Source organism: Arvicola amphibius, chromosome 9 (genome assembly GCF_903992535.2).
Source record: "Arvicola amphibius chromosome 9, mArvAmp1.2, whole genome shotgun sequence".
NCBI classification, from domain to species: domain Eukaryota; kingdom Metazoa; phylum Chordata; class Mammalia; order Rodentia; family Cricetidae; genus Arvicola; species Arvicola amphibius.
Window position 1 is genome coordinate 103,092,785 of NC_052055.2, and position 19,480 is coordinate 103,112,264.

The following is a 19,480-nucleotide window of genomic DNA, read 5'->3' on the forward strand; positions in this document are numbered from 1 at the left end:
GCCTGTGGTCACCACGCCTACGGATAGACAGGATGCAGTTTCACATCCTGCTCTTTAACTATTCCAAAGAAAATAGCAGGGTTACGACATAAGAAACGAAGGAAGCAAGGCAGCAACATGCCCTGAAAAACAAAGAAATCTACACAATGCAGGTCCCAGGGTTGCTAACTATTCTGCATCACCACATCCTAGACCAGGCGTACTCAACCTTTTATACATTAAAGTATGGTGCTGTCATCGACAAATGTGTTGAGCCTCACACACAGCTATCTTGGGAAACATGTTTCCATGGGCTACTGGTTGGACATACTTGTACCAGACTATATTTAATTCTATACTGCATAATATCAAGAAATCTACAGATATCCATTAGAAAATTTAAAGGCTGTTTGTCAAAGTGCAATCTGAATCTGAACAGAAAAATGGATATGAATAGAAAAACTAATTAAAAAGAATCTGTTCCTAGTTCACAGTGCTATACTAGAGCTTATTTTTCTAGTTTTGACAAATGTAACATGCTTTACAATTAGGGTGAGGAGCTCACAGGAAGCTGCTATTCCATTTTTGCTACTTATTTTATAATTTAAAATGTCAAACTAAAAAGCGTATTTGGAAGGAGATGTTGCCCAGTTGGTCAGTGCTTGACTGGCATGCTGTAAGTTCAGTGACAGTACTGCATAAACCGGGCACAGTGACACATCCTGCAATCCAAGTTTATGGAAAGTGGTAACAAGAAAACCAAATATTCAAGGTTATCCTCAGCTATATTAAGACCCTGTTTTAAAAACCCAAAGGCTTACCTGTAACAGACATGCATGTGTTTATGTTAATAGCAGCAACAGCAATACTTAGTACTTACTAAACAAGCATTCAATGGCATATGCCAGGTACACATACTTTCATGTATGATTTCCTTTAATCTTTTTTAAAGATTTATTTATTGATTTATATATTATATATATAGTAGTCTGCCTGCATGTATGCCTAAATGCCAGAAGAGAGTACCAGATCTCATTATAGATGGTTGTGAACCACGGTTGCTGGGAATTGAACTCAGTGTTCTTACCGTCTAAGCCATCCCTCCAGCTCTCCTTCAATCTCTTAATCTGACTTTTAGGGAAGCAGAGGTTGTAGAAATAAATTGGAGCACACAGAAAGTAAATGTCTCTCCCAAGGTCATATTAAATTTGAAAATCCAGGCATTTGTGAACCTGAATGATTCTCCAATTATGCTCTTGCGAAAACATGGTATGTGTCGATGCACATAGAAGACCAATAAATCTGTACAGCTTAATAGGTGTTGACAAATATACACCCATACAGATCAATTGTACATTCATCCATCAACCACCTACCTATTTCTTTTTTTCTTTCAATTAATTTTTATTTTATGTTTATAGGTGTTTTGCCTGCATGTATGTCTGTGTACCCATGTGTACACCTCACGCCAGGGAAGCCAGAAGAGGTATCTGGATCCCCTGGAACTAGAGTTACAGATAGTTGTAAGCCACCAGGTGGGTGCTGGGAATTTCCCAGATCTCTGGTAAGAGCAGCCAGTACTCTTAAGCACTAAACCTCTAGCCCCTACCTATGTATCTTTATCATCTGTGTTCATCTTTGTTCATTTTTTCAAACAGTATCTATTAAAGTCCTAGCTGACCTGATACTACAAGACCTGGGCTGGTCCTGGGCTTGCAGCAATCCTCTTATCTCAGCCTCTAAGTACGGGAATTATGGGAAGCACCACCACACCCAGCTTTGTGCTCATCTTTGGATGGTGGAATTATAGTAATCTGTGCCTTTGAAATGGATACCACAATTTTGATATGAATTTTGATACCATAATATGCAATATGAAATCTGGTCTTTGAAGTAGGGAATGGGTCCTCCAGTACTTGTGATCCTTGATCTACGTCAACACTAGCCAATGAAGGACAGAGGCAGCACCCTGGGCCAAGGCTTACCCATGGAACTGTACTCCTTGAGTTTCTCCAGAACCTCAGCTGTGCTCAGGCCCTGAGCAGGCAGAGCTTTCACATACTCTCTGTCCACCTTCAGGAACGGCATGTGCTTGATGAGATCTTTCTTCGTCTTCCGCAACTGCTCTTCAATCTCCAAGGATTAAGAAAAAAAAAAAAAAACAGTTAACAAGAGGTAAAAGAGTGAAGTATAGAGAGGCTACCTCTGAGATCCAGTCAATGGCTCAACACCAGACACCGCATAGGTGTACTAAATTAGAAGGGATTTATCTTTTTTTTAATGGAAAATGAACATTTTATCTGTTTAGCCAGCCAGTGTGTATAATGCCTCTTAGAAATTTGAGAAACCAGCTTTCCTTCTAAAAGTCGAAGATGTATTAAACTTCCTCCTTTGCCAGCTGTGCTGACATCACTAACACTGCACTGCACTTGGTTTGAACTGGCTTAAACCAGCACTAGCCTGAGTGCAACATAAGGCCTTTGTTGCTGTGTTGTCAACAGTGATACTGCGATTGACAAAGGTTGTCATAAAACAGGCCAAGCTACAGCAAAAAGGGATCCTGGCTGTTTTACAATTGACAAATAACTTTAACAGACATTTGAAAAGTACCACAAGTATGCAGATCCACACAGCTCCCAAGGTGCCCGCATGGGCCTAAGAACTGTCAGAATGATTATACCACAACTCCTTAAGCTCTATGGACAGCTTCACCCATCTGACCCAGAAATGCTAGGAGAAACTATGGTCCTTTCTGCCATGAAATTTATCAACTATGATTCTTTTCCATCCTCAAAGGAATACTTTCTGAGCCATTTCTTTTCATTTACTTACTCATTTGCTCAACAAACATCTGCTGAACTACTACTATAGGCTAGGGATAGAGCCACTAAAATACTAAAATAAAATAAAATAAATAAAATAAAATAAAATGGCTGGGAGGTAGTGGTACATGTCTTTGATCTCTGACTTCAAGTCCAGCCTGCTCTACAAAGTGAGTTTCAGGGCAACCAGAGCTGTTACACACAGAAATCAGAAATCCTGTCTTGAAAAAATTAAAACAGAACAAAAAACCAATACACGGTATTAAAAAAGCCCTCATCTCTTGAAGCTTAATTTTAGCAAGAGAGGCAAAATTCTACTAATGGTGCCCATGAGAAACAGCAAATTACGGACACAACATGGCTACTACTGTTGAGACTTGGGTGGCAAGTACGGAGAGAAAGGCTGTATGTTACAGTCAGTACAGATGCTACAGCGCTGTGCCTCAGCACTATAGTCAGTGAAGTCTAATGCCCAAGATCTCACACCAGTTTCCATTTTCTCAGCCCTGGCCACGGATGATTAGACTATGAAGAATCTTCAGCCCTCAGTGAAGTCATAGAAAGGCTGCTTTAGAGCACATCAGCACTGCGGGGAAGACCACTGGACAACGTTGAAGCATGCTTCGGACATAGAAGTGTTCTTTAAGTCATACACAGAAGATCATGCTGCATGTACAGTGACTATACATGAGAAACAAATTATGAAAGCTGAGTGGTTATGCATAGATCACTGTCTTAAAACTCCCCCCAAAAAATTCCATTGGGAAGTATATTAAAAAGCACAGCAAGGGGGCTGGAGAGATGGCTCAGCGGTTAAGAGCATTGCCTGCTCTTCCTAACGTCCTGAGTTCAATTCCCAGCAACCACATGGTGGCTCACAACCATCTGTAATGGGGTCTGGTGCCCTCTTCTGGCCTGCAGGCATACACACAGACAGAATATTGTATACTAAATAAATAAATATTAAAAGATAAAAAAATAAAAAGCACAGCAAGTTCTTCCCACCACCAATTCTTACACCCATTACATTATAAAATTTATTATAAATTTATAAATTTTATACTTATATAAAATTTATCTTTATATTTAAAATTTTAATAAAATTATAAAACGAAAATGTTATGCTTAATTGCTTTCTGTCTTTTCTACTAAAATGCAAGTTCCATAAAAGGAAAAACCTGCTACTATTCAACTGGCAAAACAGTTTACAAAAAACTAATATTGAGAAGGTGTACATGTGAACACATATAACTTCCTGTCTCTAAGCCTCAAAATCTGAAAAAATGAAGGTACCTACATGGCCTCTAAGGATCTTCAATTCTATAATTTTATAAGTTTAAGAATGGGTTCTGGAATCCTAGCACTGATTTGTCTCAAAACTGTCGAGGGGCTAGGAATAGAGCTCAGCAGTAAAGTGCGGCCCAGCATCTAGCATGTCTGAGGTCCCATGTGTCATGGCTATGACCACTGCTGCCGCCATCACCACCGCCACCGCCACCACCACCACCGACAATGATGCCATCACCACTGCTACTACCAAACCTCAACAAACGGAACATTTTACGGCAGCTCTGCAGTCAAGAGCCTGCCTTACATTGGGGACTCAAGCCCCTACCCCCCACTGCCACCATCAAAGAAAGAATGTTTCTTTGGGAACGCAGCTTAGTGACAGAAAGCTTGCCTTTTCTGTATGCGGTACCTGATTTGATTCTTAACACTGCAAAAAAATCAATCAGTCAATCAGTTAAATTAAATCATTCTTGTAACCGAAGGCTGGAGACATTCAAATCACAAGGAATACTAATGGGGAGTCCTCCTCTCCCTTGTGACACAGCCTGTCACAGAAGCCTCCCGTACCCCACTCTAGGAGACTCAAAGTCAGACGTGTAGGAAAAACTGAAAGTAAGTAAAGCTGGGGAAAGCCAGAGAGGTAGGAGACATGTCAGAGCAGGGCACTGGGGCTCTGAAGACTCTCAGAACTCACAGTCTTGACATCTTGCAAGGAGCCTGTCCAGCTTATCCTCCCTAGATAAAGAGTCCAGCCCTGAGGAGAAATCTTATCCCACAGAGTGATAACAAAGAGGACAAAGTAAAGAGAGCAGGTCTATTGGAAAGAGGGGCAAAGGGCAAGAAAGCCACTGTTATCTCTCGCAAGTTTCCAACCCTGGAAATGGGAAATTATTGCCAGAGACCTACCTGGTCTTGTGAATATAGTTTTTCTGGAACACAGGTAGGTTCATCCCTTACCTATCTTCTTTCTGGGAACCACAGACTCAAAAATGTTTCCTGTGGTTCTTCACAGAAAGTTTGCCAACCTGTAACCTAATCCCCAGATGTGTATCTAAATTCAGTCCAGCCAAATAGTCTTCTAAAGTACAGTAAGACTTCACTCAGTCGGGTTTTCTAATTTCAAGTTGCTCCTTAACAGACTCCTCATCTCCCCTCTGGAGGACGTGATAAGGTGAGGATTCTCAAATGTGGCCTTTCCAACAGCTTAAGCCAGATCCTCCTGCTCTGGGGCCATCTATACCACGCACTGGGAAGTGTTTAACAGCCGCCCAGCCTCCACCCATAGATGCTAGAAGCCTGCCATTAGAGTTGTCACCTAACCAGTTTCCATACACTGTCAAATGGCCCCTAAGTTTGGGGGACAAAAATCACTCCTCTTTCTTGAGAATACTGATCTACTGATCTGGCAACAGAAACAAGGGACATACACAACACAGGGAAAGATCGCACAGACTGTAACCTACCTTGCGTCCAACAATTGGCATCTTCCTTATTAGCCTAAATAATTTCTTTTTAAACCGTGACCATAAACCTACAAGAAACAAACAGTTCTATTAAGTCACATGAAATCCCATGGATATAACCTACTAGTCAGCAGACAGCAACTATTTAGTATTCAGTTGTCTTACAACTTCACTTCCACCAGAGGGAAAGTGTCTTTCGATTTTTGAGTACTATATTTATGTGCCCCTCGGTTCTCTCTACCCAAACCTCAACCTGCCCTTACATACGCACTTTGTTTTCAGCATACAATTCTAGAGTTTGATGTATTTACCAGTAACAGTAAAGATAAATTCCCATTTATTTCTTTTTTTCCTGAAGAAATAGTATAGCCTACTCTGTACTAGACTTACTTTCCTCCTTAGAAGCATTAAAGATTAGCATTTCCTCATTCATTTCTGCCTGTGTATGTCTAAGGAAGGAGCAGGTGTGTGCTCGTGCTCAGCTATGTGCTGGTGTGCATGCACATGTGCATTCCATTAAAGGAAAGTTTTGAAATCTATTTAATGTTCTCCTTACTGAAGGACACATTCTTAATTTTTGCTATTACAGACCATGCTAAAAAATAAGTAATTTTTAAACATGCCATACCGCACACAAATGCTCTGTACAGATTCTTTTGTTACCCAGGAGCAACTAGGAGACCCTCACCCAGCTTTTATCCAAGGCATGAACTGAATTATGAACCTTTGATGCATTCATTCCTAAGGAGTCTGGGTAGGACAACTCCTAACTCAGTGCCACCCATGCATGTCTACGCCCTCAACGGGCACTCATCAAGGCCTGCCTGCATCTTGGCTTTACTGTGCTTGTTTTGGGTAGCACTGTCCAGAATACCCAGAGCTGTTAAATAAAGAGACCCTGTCTTGAAAAACAAAACAAATAAGACAAAAATTCTTCTGGACCAGCAAGATGACTCAGCAGGTAAAAGTACTTGCTGTCTGACTACCTGAATACAATCGGGAACCCACGCAAAGGTGAAAGTGGAAACGGGAACCAGAGTTATCCTCTGACGACACACATGCTGTGGCACACACACATCATATATATACACCTATACATACATGCACACCTCCATAATAAATACTTTAAATTTCTTTCCTTCTGAGTATGGTGGCACATGCTTTTAACAGTAGCTTGAGGAGGCAGAGACAGGCAGACCTCTGTGAGTCTGAAGCTACTCTGATCTACACAGTAAGTTCCAGACCAGGCCACATAAAAAACCGTGACTCTAAATAAACATATCAAGTGAAAACTCCTTTTAATGTATTCGGGGAAGAGATGGACATGGTACTTGTCAGAAATGCCACTGAATCAAACACTTCCTGAACAGACAACTAAGGCTTCAGCCACACATGAACCATGGGCTGAAATGAAAGGCCAGTCTCATCAACAGTGTAGGGGAGAATCTAGCGATGATGAGGAATAGAAACGGAAGAGTGTTTTAAAGCTGCAGTGAACTATAATTTTAGACAGGACAGTCACGTCTCATTTTCAAGGCTCTAAAGCAGTGGAACTTGCCTCTTGGCTCTCGTGTTTTGCAACATTTATTTTATTTTTAACTGCAATGCTACTGATAAAAAAGATTTAAACAACAACAACAAAACAACAACAACAACAACAACAGAAACCCACAAAGAACACCAGAGGCTGGAGAGATGACTCGAGTGGTTAAGAACACGGTCTGCTCTTCCAGAGGACACAGTTTCAATTCCCATCACCCATACGGCAGCTCCCAACTGACTGTCTGCCAGGGGATGTGACACCCTCACACTGATACACACGCAGACAAAACACTAACGCACATAAAAATAATAAGAATAAAATCATTTTTAAAAAAGATAAAAAACAATCTAGTTTCTGAACTGACTTTCCTGGGGAAATGGAAAGAAAAGCAGAAAAAGAACAATTAAAATGCCCCCAACAGATGGCATTAAGGAGGTAGAGCAAACAAATGAAAAATGATTAGATTTTCTTATAAAAGTGATTTATTTCTTCTACTAAGGAAGTTACTCAAGATGTTAGTAAGTGTGGGGAGAACCCAGAGAGCATTACAAAATACCCACTGCCAACATCTACTGTTTGGTTACAAATATAATCACACAACCTTCCAAGCACAACAGCCTGTGGGAGAAAGTAACTCACAGGGTTATGGTCATAGTCACCTGAAGGTCTAGGTGGGGAAGAGATGGGTGTGCAGGAAAGGTGCTTCAACCTTAGGAAGGTTGGGACATTTGCAAGCCAACCACTGAAAGACGGTGCATCCTCAGCAGCCCCATGTCCCTCTGAGAAGTCATGAACTCCAAAGGAAGAAGAGCCATATGCTACTCATGCAGCTATTTCTAGGGCTCCCTGACAGTCAAATGGTAGCTCTGCGAGCACTGCTCCAAAGAAAGCAATACATTTCCACTCCGGGAATCAAAGAACACACTATGTTCTAGGAAGAAACTGGTACTGAAAAATGTTTGAATCTTTATAGTAACTAATAGCTAAGGAATTTTTATGTAAACTATAAATAAAAAAAATTCACAAAACCAGAAATAGTAATAGTTATCCAAAAATATTAACAGAACTCATAATTCATAAATTAGGGTCTATTTCCCATCTAAATAGATTTTAAAAGGCAGAACTAAATCAAGAGATGCTTCCAACCCATCAATTGTGAGTGACATTCCGGCCCACCTTTACACAAGAGGCAGTATACTTACTCTCTGGCTGGAAGATAAGCTCATACACCCAGACTATCAGCAGGGTGCATAGAACACTCCACGCAATTAGCTGCCAGGGCTCGTATTTGGTGCAATACCCATTCACATAATTCTTGGCTTTTGTGGAATATGCTTCCAAAATCTCCAAGTAAGGCTCAAAGTCCTTCTAGAAATGTAAAAGAAAAAAAAAAAAAAACAAAAACAGAAACATTACTAAACGCAGAGAAAGGAAGTCTGTTCTTCAATTCTCATTTTTCAAGGGCAAAGCTGATATTCACGATGTGGCCGCACCTCAGCAATAATCTTATCTTCTGCAGCCCTCAAAGTTTCTACAACAACTGCTCCATCTAACAGTGCCACATGGACTTTGATACAATTTTTGATCTGCTTATTTTGTAAACTAAGAGGACTAATCTTGATCACGTCAGTGTCAGGTATCACCTTTATCTCACTGCCCATACTCTGGGACGGTTTCTCTCTGAGTGACATCCCAAGTCCTTCTTAATTTATAATTTTGAAGCCGGGCGGTGGTGGCGCACGCCTTTAATCCCAGCACTCGGGAGGCAGAGGCAGGCGAATCTCTGAGTTCGAGGCCAGCCTGGTCTACAAGAGCTAGTTCCAGGACAGGCTCTAGAAACTACAGGGAAACCCTGTCTCGAAAAAACAAAAACAAAAAAACAAAAAAAAAAAAAAAACCATTATAATTTTGACACAGGGTATGACTAAGTTTCCAGGCTAGTCCTGAACTCACTTTATAGAGAAAGCAGTTCTCAAACATAAATCCTCTTGCCTCAACCTCCCAAGCAACTGGGATTACAGAATGGAGCCACCAAGTCTGGACAGATCTCACTCTTAAAAATTCATCTCTAAATTTCTGTCAAGTATTAATTTATGATAGGCTTATCACAACCAGCCTTGTAACAGTCTTCTCTTCCATTTCTTATCTCCCTGACTACAAGGTTAGGCCCCTTAGGATCTGTTCTTATACCTATTTACTAGAATATGACGCTTTGCAAAACTTAGTTTGTTGGATTCTTTGTTATTCACTCATTAACAGTATTTTTTTTTCTTTTTTTTGGTTTTGTTTGGTTGGTTGGTTGGTTTTTAGAGACAGGGTTTCTCTGTGTAACAGTTCTGGCTGTCCTGAAAATTGCTTTGTAGACCAGGCTGGCCTTAAATTCACTGAGATCCACCTGCCTCTGCCTCCCTAGTGCTGGGATTAAAGGTGTGAGCCACCATTGCCCAGCTTACTAACAATTTTAAGGCACTAAGCTAGTACCTTACCCCCAGTGAAAAGGGAAGTATTTACATTATGAATTTTATTTTCTGTGTATCAAAGTTTTGCCTGCATGTATGTCTGTATACCACATGCATGTCTGGTGCTAGAGGAAGTTAGAAGAAAACATGGGATACCCTGGAACTAGAATTAGGATGGTAATAAATTACCATGTGGGGACTGGGAATGAAACCAGAGTCCTCTGCAAGAGCAAAAAGAGCTCTTAATCAAATCAGTTCTCTTGCCCCTGCACACTCGTATATACATTACATGCATCCATACACAAATGACAAAATTCTTCAGAAGGAAATGTATAGAAAGGGAACAGTGTATGCTAAGAAAGCATCATCAAGGAAAGGCTACTTTACTAAAGGGAAGAATGATAAAGAGAAAATAATTTTGCTAATCTATTCGTTTTAAAATGGGGCCTTTCTATGGAGTCCTGGCTATCCTGGAACTCACAATATAGACCAGGCTGGCCTCCAACTCATACACCTTCTTCTGCCTTGAATGCTGGGATTAAAGGTATGTGTCACCATGACCGGCTTGAAAGAGATAAATTTTAAGTTAGCTAAAAAGGTAAAAGAAAATTCTACAGACGTTTAAAAAAAATGGCATACAGGAAGAGTATAGCAGCTGAAAATGCATAGAAAGAACCCCGGTATAGCACACATTCTTACCACGTGATAAGAATGAATAAAGCTACACAGATCAGAGACCATATCTGTCTTATCCACTGCTGAGTTCCACCATACAGCAAGCACACAATCTTAACTGAACACAGTTGTGGATGGTGGAGGGGAAAGGGATGCATCAAGCAGAGAAGTGAGGCAGGGGCTTGGGGGGCTGGAGAGATGGCTCAGTGGTTAAGAGCACTGACTGCTCTTCCAGAAGACCTGGGTACCCGACATCCGTAAGAAAACACCAATGCACATAAATTAAAAATAAATAAATTTTAAAAATGGGCTTGAAAAGCTAGCCATAAAAGCATGCCATGCCTATAATCCAGAATTTGGAAGGATGAGGCAGGCCAGGAAGATAATGAGTTTGAGTTCCAAGCTAGCCTAGTCTACATGGTGAAACCCTTTCTCAATTATGTAACAACAACAACAACAACAACAAAACAGTAATAAGCTTAGAGAAAATAGCATGAAAGGTCAATTATAAATCGATAAGAAGTTTTGGTAAAGTAAGTAGATGGCATATACTAATGTTGTAAATCTTTATCTACTATGAGCCAGAAACACCACTTTGGAGGCTTCTGTAAACCTCTTATTATGTTCACAGAGAGAAATGTTCAAGTGTGTTCCTTTTAATGCTTTTTGTTAACAACAAAAGAAAAATTCAAGAAATGTAAATATCCACAGATAGAGAAATGGTTAAACTATAACACATGTTACGTATCCATGTTGAAACATTAAAAATAAAGATCTTTTTCTAAAGAAAATTTATGAAAAATAATATTAAGTAAAAGGAAATAAATCAGGACAATAAAGAAAGACACAAATTGTTGAACATGCAAGTAATTTTTTGCTTAAAGATTGTTTGTTGAAGATGACTCAGAGCAGGTAGTTGAGTGATTGCTGGAGAGGGCAAGGGGGAAATGAACTAGGTTTGCCCTGACAAAACACTGGGAATGTTCTATCAATTTCTTATCAATTTGATAAGAAGAAAATACACATTTCTGCTTTGTGGTGCCCATGTTCTGATTTTAAAAAATGTGATTAGTTAGCCTCCTGCTCCGGCCTCCACATCTCTATGCCTTTCTAGTCCCTCAAAGGACTCTACCTTCTGAAGCCATAACCCTAAACAAATGTTTCTCTCCTCGTTATTAAAAAACAAAACAGAAAAAAAAACCCGCAAAATCAGGGCGGTTTGTGTTTTGTTTTAATGACAAGAGCTCAACATTATAGCCCAAGCTGTCCTAGAACTCACTACATGGCCTAGGATAGCCTTGAACTAGCAGTAATCTTAATGATCCAGCCTCTACACAATGAGGTTATAGATTTAAGTCACCATACCCAGCTAGCAATACAAATCTGAAAGACATTTCTAAAGGTGTAGAAACTGGATTTAGTGGCTATCACAGTTAGCTTCAACCGTCAACCAGAAGACAGGGCTTAGTCATGTAAGAAGGAAGTCTCGAATGAGGAGCTGCTAGATCACACTGGCCTGTGGGCATGTCTGTAAGGAACTGTGTTGAATGTTACTTGGTGTGCACTTGGACTGCACTGGGTTATGCTTCAGCCTGGCAGTAAACTGGCAAGCAACATTCCTGAGGTTTCTGCTTCAAGTTCAGGCCTCAACTTCCACCAACAACAGACTGTGACCTGGAAGTAGACGCCAAATAAATCCTCTGGTCGGTGTTTGAGAAGGATACTAGAACAAAAACTTTCGGCTATGAGAAATTATGGAGTGAGAATAGTATAAATAATTCCAAAATTTCAAACTCAAGTTTGAGAGATTAGTTAGGTGCTTTACCATTCACTATGGTAAGACTAGAAAACGAAAGCTAAAGAGGTAGAAGATGTTTTGAAAAAAAAGATGGTACTGGTTTGAGTTTTCTTCCTCTTGAGTATCTATTACTGGTAAGAATACAAAATCTCACAAATAGAACGGGTACTTAACAGATCTTTCTTGAACCGACTACGGACTAAACGCTTACATTCCCCTCAAGCTAGTGTTATCAGGAGGTAGAAACCTTTGGAGGTTATGAAATCACAGAGGAGCTACCATGATTACAATTAGCTTCCTTACAAGAGACAGACCCCAGAGAGTGAACTTGCTCCTTCTAAGTGAGGTCACAGCAAGCAGACAATGCCTAGAAAGGCCTCATATAAACTCTCTTCTGAGTGCCACCTTCTAGAAGTGGACTCTCAACTTATGTTGCCTTGAACTTAGACTTCCAGCCTCCAGAACTCTCAAAAAAAAATGAGGTTTTGTTGTTTATAAGCCACTGTTTAAGGCATTATGTTACAGCATCCCAAATGGACTAAAACAATACCTTTAGTAATTGGACTAATAAAAGGCAATTAACATTAGGCAGGTTTTAGGTTCCCTGAGGGCTATCCATGGAAACAGCTCTACAACAGGTGGCCATTCCCCAGAGTCCACTGTTGCTATCAACAATTTCAATCCTACAAAGCAATAGCAATTCCAGCATAAAAATTGAGGAAGACCAGAGGAGTCTGTCACCATCAAAGGGATGCCATGATTTCTACCAGAGGAGATTAGGGTCAAAGCTGTGATTAAACCACAAAGTTAAACAGTGTGTTATGACCTGGGTGGTAGTGGTACACGCCTTTAATCCCAGCACTTGGGTGGCAGAGGCAGGAGGATCTCTGTGAGTTTGAGGCCAGCCTGGTCTACAGAGGGAGTTCCAGGACTGGCTACATAGCTACTAAGAAACCCTGTCTCGAAAAACCAAACCAAAACAAAACCTGTGTTATGAGTAGGGGGTACTAATTCCTAGTCCACATAGAAAGCACATGTTGTCCGTGCCAAAAGATAACATAAAATATAGATTCTTCATTGCAATGAATGAAAAATAACAATATTAGAGACAAAGCAAAGAACAGGAAATGAAAACAAATGCTCAAAAGCCTTAAAATTACAATATGAAGAAGTCTTCATTAATTAATTACAAAATTAAATTCAGCAAGAACATACTTTCTTGGTGACGGTGTCATTCTCTTTTAAAAACTATTTTTAAATTTTCAAGTATGTGTGTGTGCGTGTGTGTGTGTGTGTGTGTGTGTGAGAGAGAGAGAGAGAGAGAGAGAGAGAGAGAGAGAGAGAGAGAGAGAGACTGACTCTCTCCAAGTAACATGTTGTTGGAAACCACCCAATGTGGTGCTGGGAGCTGAACTAAGATCCTCTATAAGAGCAGTTCCTGCTCTTAGCTCTTGCTATCTCACTGGACCCAACTGTGTTGATTATCAGGAAGAGAATGGGAATCCTAGAATTCAGTTCCACTGTAAATTCTCTATCTCCAAAGACAGTAAGAACAAAGTAAAAAAGGCTCATGACAAACTTGTGTAGGCAAATAAGTAATCACAGAAATTTCTTCCAGCTTCATCCTAAAGTCCCTTCTGGTTACTACAAACAACAGGCTCAGTCCCCAATGAAGAAGCGCCTCACCACACAGACGGCTCACGGAACAGTTCTGTGGAGTAACCTAGCATTATCTCCTTGGAAAAAGGCAGCTCCTTTGGGTCTTAAAAACAGTACAAACCCCAAGCTGGGTCCTGATGCAACACTGCAATACAGAATCTAGGACCTAAAGGGAACCTTAGTGATCAAGAACAACATAAACAATATCACTTTATAAGCAGAGGCCCCATGGGTTTGAAATGATGTGCTTAACAATCCTACAGAAAGGTTTAGGACAGACTGACAAACCAGAAACCTGAGTTTCCTAACTCAATATTCAGTCACCTTCCCTCCCTCTGTTGCTATTGCAGTTCTGGGGACTGAGCCAAAGGCTTCTCGCATATCAGGTGTATACTCTACCACTAAACTACAACCCTAATCTTTCCAGTCTTCTTTCAATGCTTGATTCTTAGAGTCCCCAGGCAAAAGACTGCCTGATACATTGCATTCAAAAGTACCCCAAGAGCTTTCTGTTTATAATTTATGTTCGGGGCAGACTCTATTTTAGGTATATGATACCACTCACATCTAATTAAAGTTATATATCTATCTAGTACTACCCACCTACCAATATCCACTGGCACAGGAATTTAAGGGCCAGTAACCCCAAAACCCAGGTGATCTGGGAAACGCTATAAAGAGGGAAACTGACACTCTGATAACAAGTAATCGACATACCAACTTCCACTGGTATTTATAACCTCGAGATGCAAAGGAACAGCTCTACATGTGGAGTCCTCTACCCCAAAAGTTCCTTGCCCGACCTATAAAAGCCAAGCCCCCTGAACGGGAGCACACAGTTTCCATTCCCTCGTAGATTTCTGCCCTTCACTGTTCTGATGAAGGAAAATCTGCTCCCGTAGAAATCTGTCTCCTTTTTTATTTTCACATCAGCTCAATCAATCCCTATCTAAAACTTGGTATCTACGGTCTCCTGTAACAATTGACTATTGGCTTTTAAATAGCGGAATGTAAGCTGAGACTGTATGATCAAAACCTCTTAAATTGCCTGCTTGTCCCAAAGCACACATCTGGCCATAACTGAGACCTTAGGCAGAGAGTAAGACATTCAAACAGTAACGATTATCCGGATCTCTATAAACCACTATAAAACTAGAGGTCTGGGAAAGCTATTTCCCAACAGAAGATTGATCCTTTTACCCCAGTACAGCGTTTCCTTTGCGCTTCTAATGTGCTCGACTCTTAATATGCCTTGAATTGGTCGTTTTTTAACGTGTCAGTCACAGTCAAACTGCATTAGTCTAGGGGCACTGTGATTTAATCTGACCTGGAGCAAAGCTCCAGGGAGAACAGCACAAAGACTTTAATCCACGGTCTTCTGGTGCTACTAAGAATACCAATAAACTGAATTAACCTTCCATCTGCTTCAATACTTCCTTAACTAAAGTGAAATAGTTGTAATACTTATATCCTTTAGACCATGTGCTTTGCAAGATCCTAGGAAGTTTTACATCTCTGCCACTGAAGTTGTTCAGGGCACAACGGCTTCGGACTGAATATGGAAAAAGAAAGGGCAGTCATTTGTAACTGAGCTCTGTATCCACTCAGCTGACAAACTCGCCAGTCACAGTATCACAGGTCATCAGAGCACATCTGTCCTGTACAGGCAAAGATACTGAGATCCAAAGATCACATTGCAAAAGCAGGGGTGGGGGGGCGGGTAGGGAAAAGGACACAAACCTGTTTCATTTTTATTTCCCATCACCTCATTTTACAGAACCAAACTATGAAAGGTGCAAACCAGAAGATGCACAGGCTCAACACTTGCAGTTCCCATAGTTCCTCCCAGGTCATTTCTCTTAATGGCCAAAGTAAAGGCCCACAGCTTCACTACCCTCACAACCAAGAATGACAACTCTGCCAAATGACCAGAATGGAGTCTCAAAGGCCAAGTCCCTGAGTCTCAAACTACAGGCTTACACACCTGCTACTTGCTTCTAAAAGAAATAGACCGCTAATGAAAGAAATTAGTTCAAAAAGTACTCTAGGGACTAGAGAGATGGCATAGCAGTTAGGAAAGCTTGCTGCTCTTGCAGAGGAACCAGCTTCAGTTCCCAGCACCCACAGAGCTGCTCACAACCATCTATAACTCCAGTTTCAGGAGACATGAAACTCTGTTCTGGCCTCCACAGGCACATATGTGATACATATACACATATGGGTAAACATCATATACATAAAATTTTAAAGTTTTTTTTAAAAAATTACTGACTTCAAAGTCATAGAAAGTTACTGTTTGAAATAATCCCAAAGACCATCTCCTCCAGTCTCATTTCAATGATGAAGAAACTAAGACTCAAAGACTAATCTCGAAATGTGCTTCCCCTCAGCTCACACCTGCAAAAGAATCTATCTTCTGGCTCACCACTTTCTACTAAACCAGTAGAGTACATCCATATTACCCAAGGACTATAGTTCAGAATATCCCCCACTAGGAGTTCACTTAGTGCCGAAGAAGCCCAGGAATATGTATTTTGAAACAGGAGCACACAAGTTCTAGGCAACTTAGTGAAACTATCTCAAAATAATAAAAACAAAAAAGTGAGAGGGCTGAGATGGTGCTAACTGGTAGAGCACTTGACTAGCCCTGGGTTCAAGTCCTGGTGCAAGGAGTAGGGAGAAATGGGTCAGGACCCTCTCCCCATCCTTTTCTTTATAGAGAAACAGCAAACAGTTCACTTACATTGCTGAGACCCAATTGCCCAGCTCTTGGGAAGGAAGAAAAAGAAATTCTCCAAGCTTTCTCAGGAAGAATAAACCAGTCACAAATCTACCAGGTCAACTAGATGAATTGTTCCTAGTATTTATTTTTTTAGACAGACACTTAAAATTTTTTAAAGCTATCTTGCAATTCTGCAAAGAAAGACATAAAAGTAGAGAGCCCTACCTAGCATGCATAAAGCCCTAGGTGCAACCTCTGCAAAAAATAAATCATTACCATCCATTTTTAGTACAAAGTATACTTAGTGCTCATCAAAAAGACACAGATAAGCAGGAAGCATTGGGCCCCTTTGCCCTAGTTGGCAGTTCCCCCAGCACTCAAGAGTTCTTTACTGATTGCCCACAATCAGAAAAGAAGATAAGGCTTAAAAATGAGAGAAGGCTTTGCATCCTAAATGATGGCAATTTAGAGAGGGGTCTGTACTAAAAGAATGTGAAGACTAAATCCCTGAAATACCAGCCTATAGGAAAAAGAAGGCAGAAACTTCTCACAATCCGGGATTTAAAAAACCACTGGCTTGAACAAAATCACCACACCAGCCATTTTTGCCTTGTCTCGATGCTGGTGTCCTTTTCTACGGAACCATATATTAAAGACTGCTTCACTCTGTGAGTTCGAGGTTAACCTGGTCTAGACTTGAGTTCCAGGACAGCCAAGCTACACATTGAAATCCTGTCTCAAAACAAGCAACAATTAAAAAAAACAAAAACCATTTTGCCTTCCCTAGTACAGTCTAGTGTGGTGACTATGTTATTACAAAGTGAAAGTCCTGGTTCTCACATTCTTTTAAGAAAAAGAACAGACTTGTGGTAGGAAAAGTATTCATTTTCATCCTCTCATTCAGTCATCTGTTTTGTTTTCCATCCCACACCTCATCAAAAGGCTGAGCTTTAGAGCAGAAATTAGCTACCAAGGAAAAGAAAAACCAGTTCTACCCAGATCAACTATTGAGAGGTCTATGATGGAGCCCCAGAATCTTACACATTACATTCTATAAGACTTCAAAGTACAAAGTAAAAACAGGTAAGAAAACACTACCTCTAGGAGCCTCAAAAGAGAGCAGAGTTAATCAGCAAAAGCAGATCATAAGCCCAAAGGGAAAACTCTCTGGGGTCATTAAAGAAGTGAGAACTGAGCAACAAACCCAACAGCCATTGCAGCCAAACTGCTGTGATACAGAAGAAACAGGCTCCATCAAGAACAAACTGTACACTTTCCCTAAACCTCCCCTGCAGGAGTTCAGGTGATCAGTGCCTGAGATCCATCTCAGAAAGCATACAGGCCCACAGGTTCTCTCCAGCCACCCACTAAAGGTTAGACTGTATGCTCAGTATTATTCCACAAGCACTTCTAAGTTAATTGTTCTACTTGCAGCCCTGGGGTACTAAAGTAAAGCTCTTCCCCAATCACTGATATATCAAATAACCCTGGCCACAGAAGGAGAAAGAATACAATGTTCCCAATCACTGGGAGTACACTGGTGGAAAAGTAAAGTCTTTTAAACTCACAGAAGTGGAAGAGCCAAAGTACTCCTGTGTGTGTGTGTGTGTGTGTGTGTGTGTGTGTGTGTGTGTGTGTGTGTGTGTGTGTGTGTGTGTGTGTGTGAAGCACACAATCAGGACAAGGCATCAAAAAAAGACAAGCTGCTTTCTTCTAGTAACAATTCTAAGCGCCTTTCTTCTGATATACATCAAAAAAAGTACTAGAGGAACTGGCAAGATTTCTTGGCAGTGAAGAACTGCTTTTGCAGAGGGCCCGAGTTTGATTCATAGTGCCCACATTAGGGGAATTAAAACACCCTGTAACTCCAGCTCTAGGGGAATCCAAGGCCTCTACTTTCCACAGGCACTGGACTCATTCATATGTACATCCCCACAAATACATCTTTTAAAAATGTATTAGAGGGAGCTTAAATTAGGTGAAGAACTAAATTCAATTAGCAAAAGAAATGCTGAGAGACACAGAAGAGTATAAGGAGTCAGGTATGGTGGCACATTCAAATGCACTGTCGGACCCCAAGCTCAAAAAAAAAAAAAGTTCCCCAAATTAAAAAAAGATTTCATAGAGAAACGCTCTTTCAGCCTATGCAAGTTTCCTCCAATGTGTTATTAAATATGCTCCAAATTCTTTTATCATAATGGCTTACTGTGTAGACCCAGCCAGGTTGCCTTTCAAAGCATAAAGAAATGTATTATTATTTTGTGGCGGTCTGAATGAGAACTGCCCTCAATAGGCTCATGTTTGAATACTCGGTTCCCCTTTGGTAGAACTGTTTGGGAAGGATTAGGAGGTATGGCCTTGGTGGAGGAAGTGTGCAACAGGGTTTGAGGTTTCAAAAGCTCATACCATTTCCCCGTTAACTCTCTCTGCCTCTCACTTGTGGATCAGATATAAGCTCTCAGCTACTGCCATGTTCCCTGCCATGGTAGCCACAGACTCACCCTCTGGGTAGTAGAAAAGTAACTAAGACATTTTTGAAAACTAGAAATGTGAATTTATTGAATAAGTAAGATCCATTAAAATAAGCTATATTCTTCATGAAGAAAAGATTTAATTTCTTTGAGCATATCACAACTGAGGATAAAGTCAGCGCATAAGTTAGATAAATATAACTAACCATACTAGATTATCTTTATTACTGAGTTAAGAAGCCTAGGGTTAGAGAGATGGCTCAGCGGTTAAGAGCACCGACTGTTCTTTCAGAGGACCCAGGTTCAATTCTCAGTACCCACATGGCAGCTAACAACTGTCTATAACTCCAAGATCTGACACCCTCACACAGACATGAATGCAGGCAAAACACCAATGAACATAAAATAAAAATAAATAATTTTTAAAAAGAAGCCTAGACTTCCAAAATTTTCTACAGGTTTTATTTTTAAATATGTGTACATGTATATGTCTATATGGGATTATTGACATTGCATGTAAGTGCCTGCAGAGACCAGAAGCATCAGCTCTCACTAGAAGTTACAGGTAGTTGTGAGCCACCATATGGGTGCTAAGAACC

The 19,480-nt window shown here is 40.5% G+C and overlaps 1 protein-coding gene across 1 annotated transcript in view; it reads right to left on the reverse strand.

The window, feature by feature from the left end:
- Sgpl1 (sphingosine-1-phosphate lyase 1) overlaps positions 1–19,480 on the reverse strand; it is a 46,465-nt gene that overhangs the window by 16,125 nt on the left and 10,860 nt on the right. The window contains exons 3-5 of the mRNA XM_038342131.1: positions 8,300–8,465; positions 5,555–5,622; positions 1,965–2,112 (exon numbers count right to left, since the gene is read on the reverse strand). Of these exons, the coding sequence (XP_038198059.1) occupies positions 1,965–2,112; positions 5,555–5,622; positions 8,300–8,465 (382 nt within the window). The remainder of the gene's footprint in view (positions 1–1,964; positions 2,113–5,554; positions 5,623–8,299; positions 8,466–19,480) is intronic.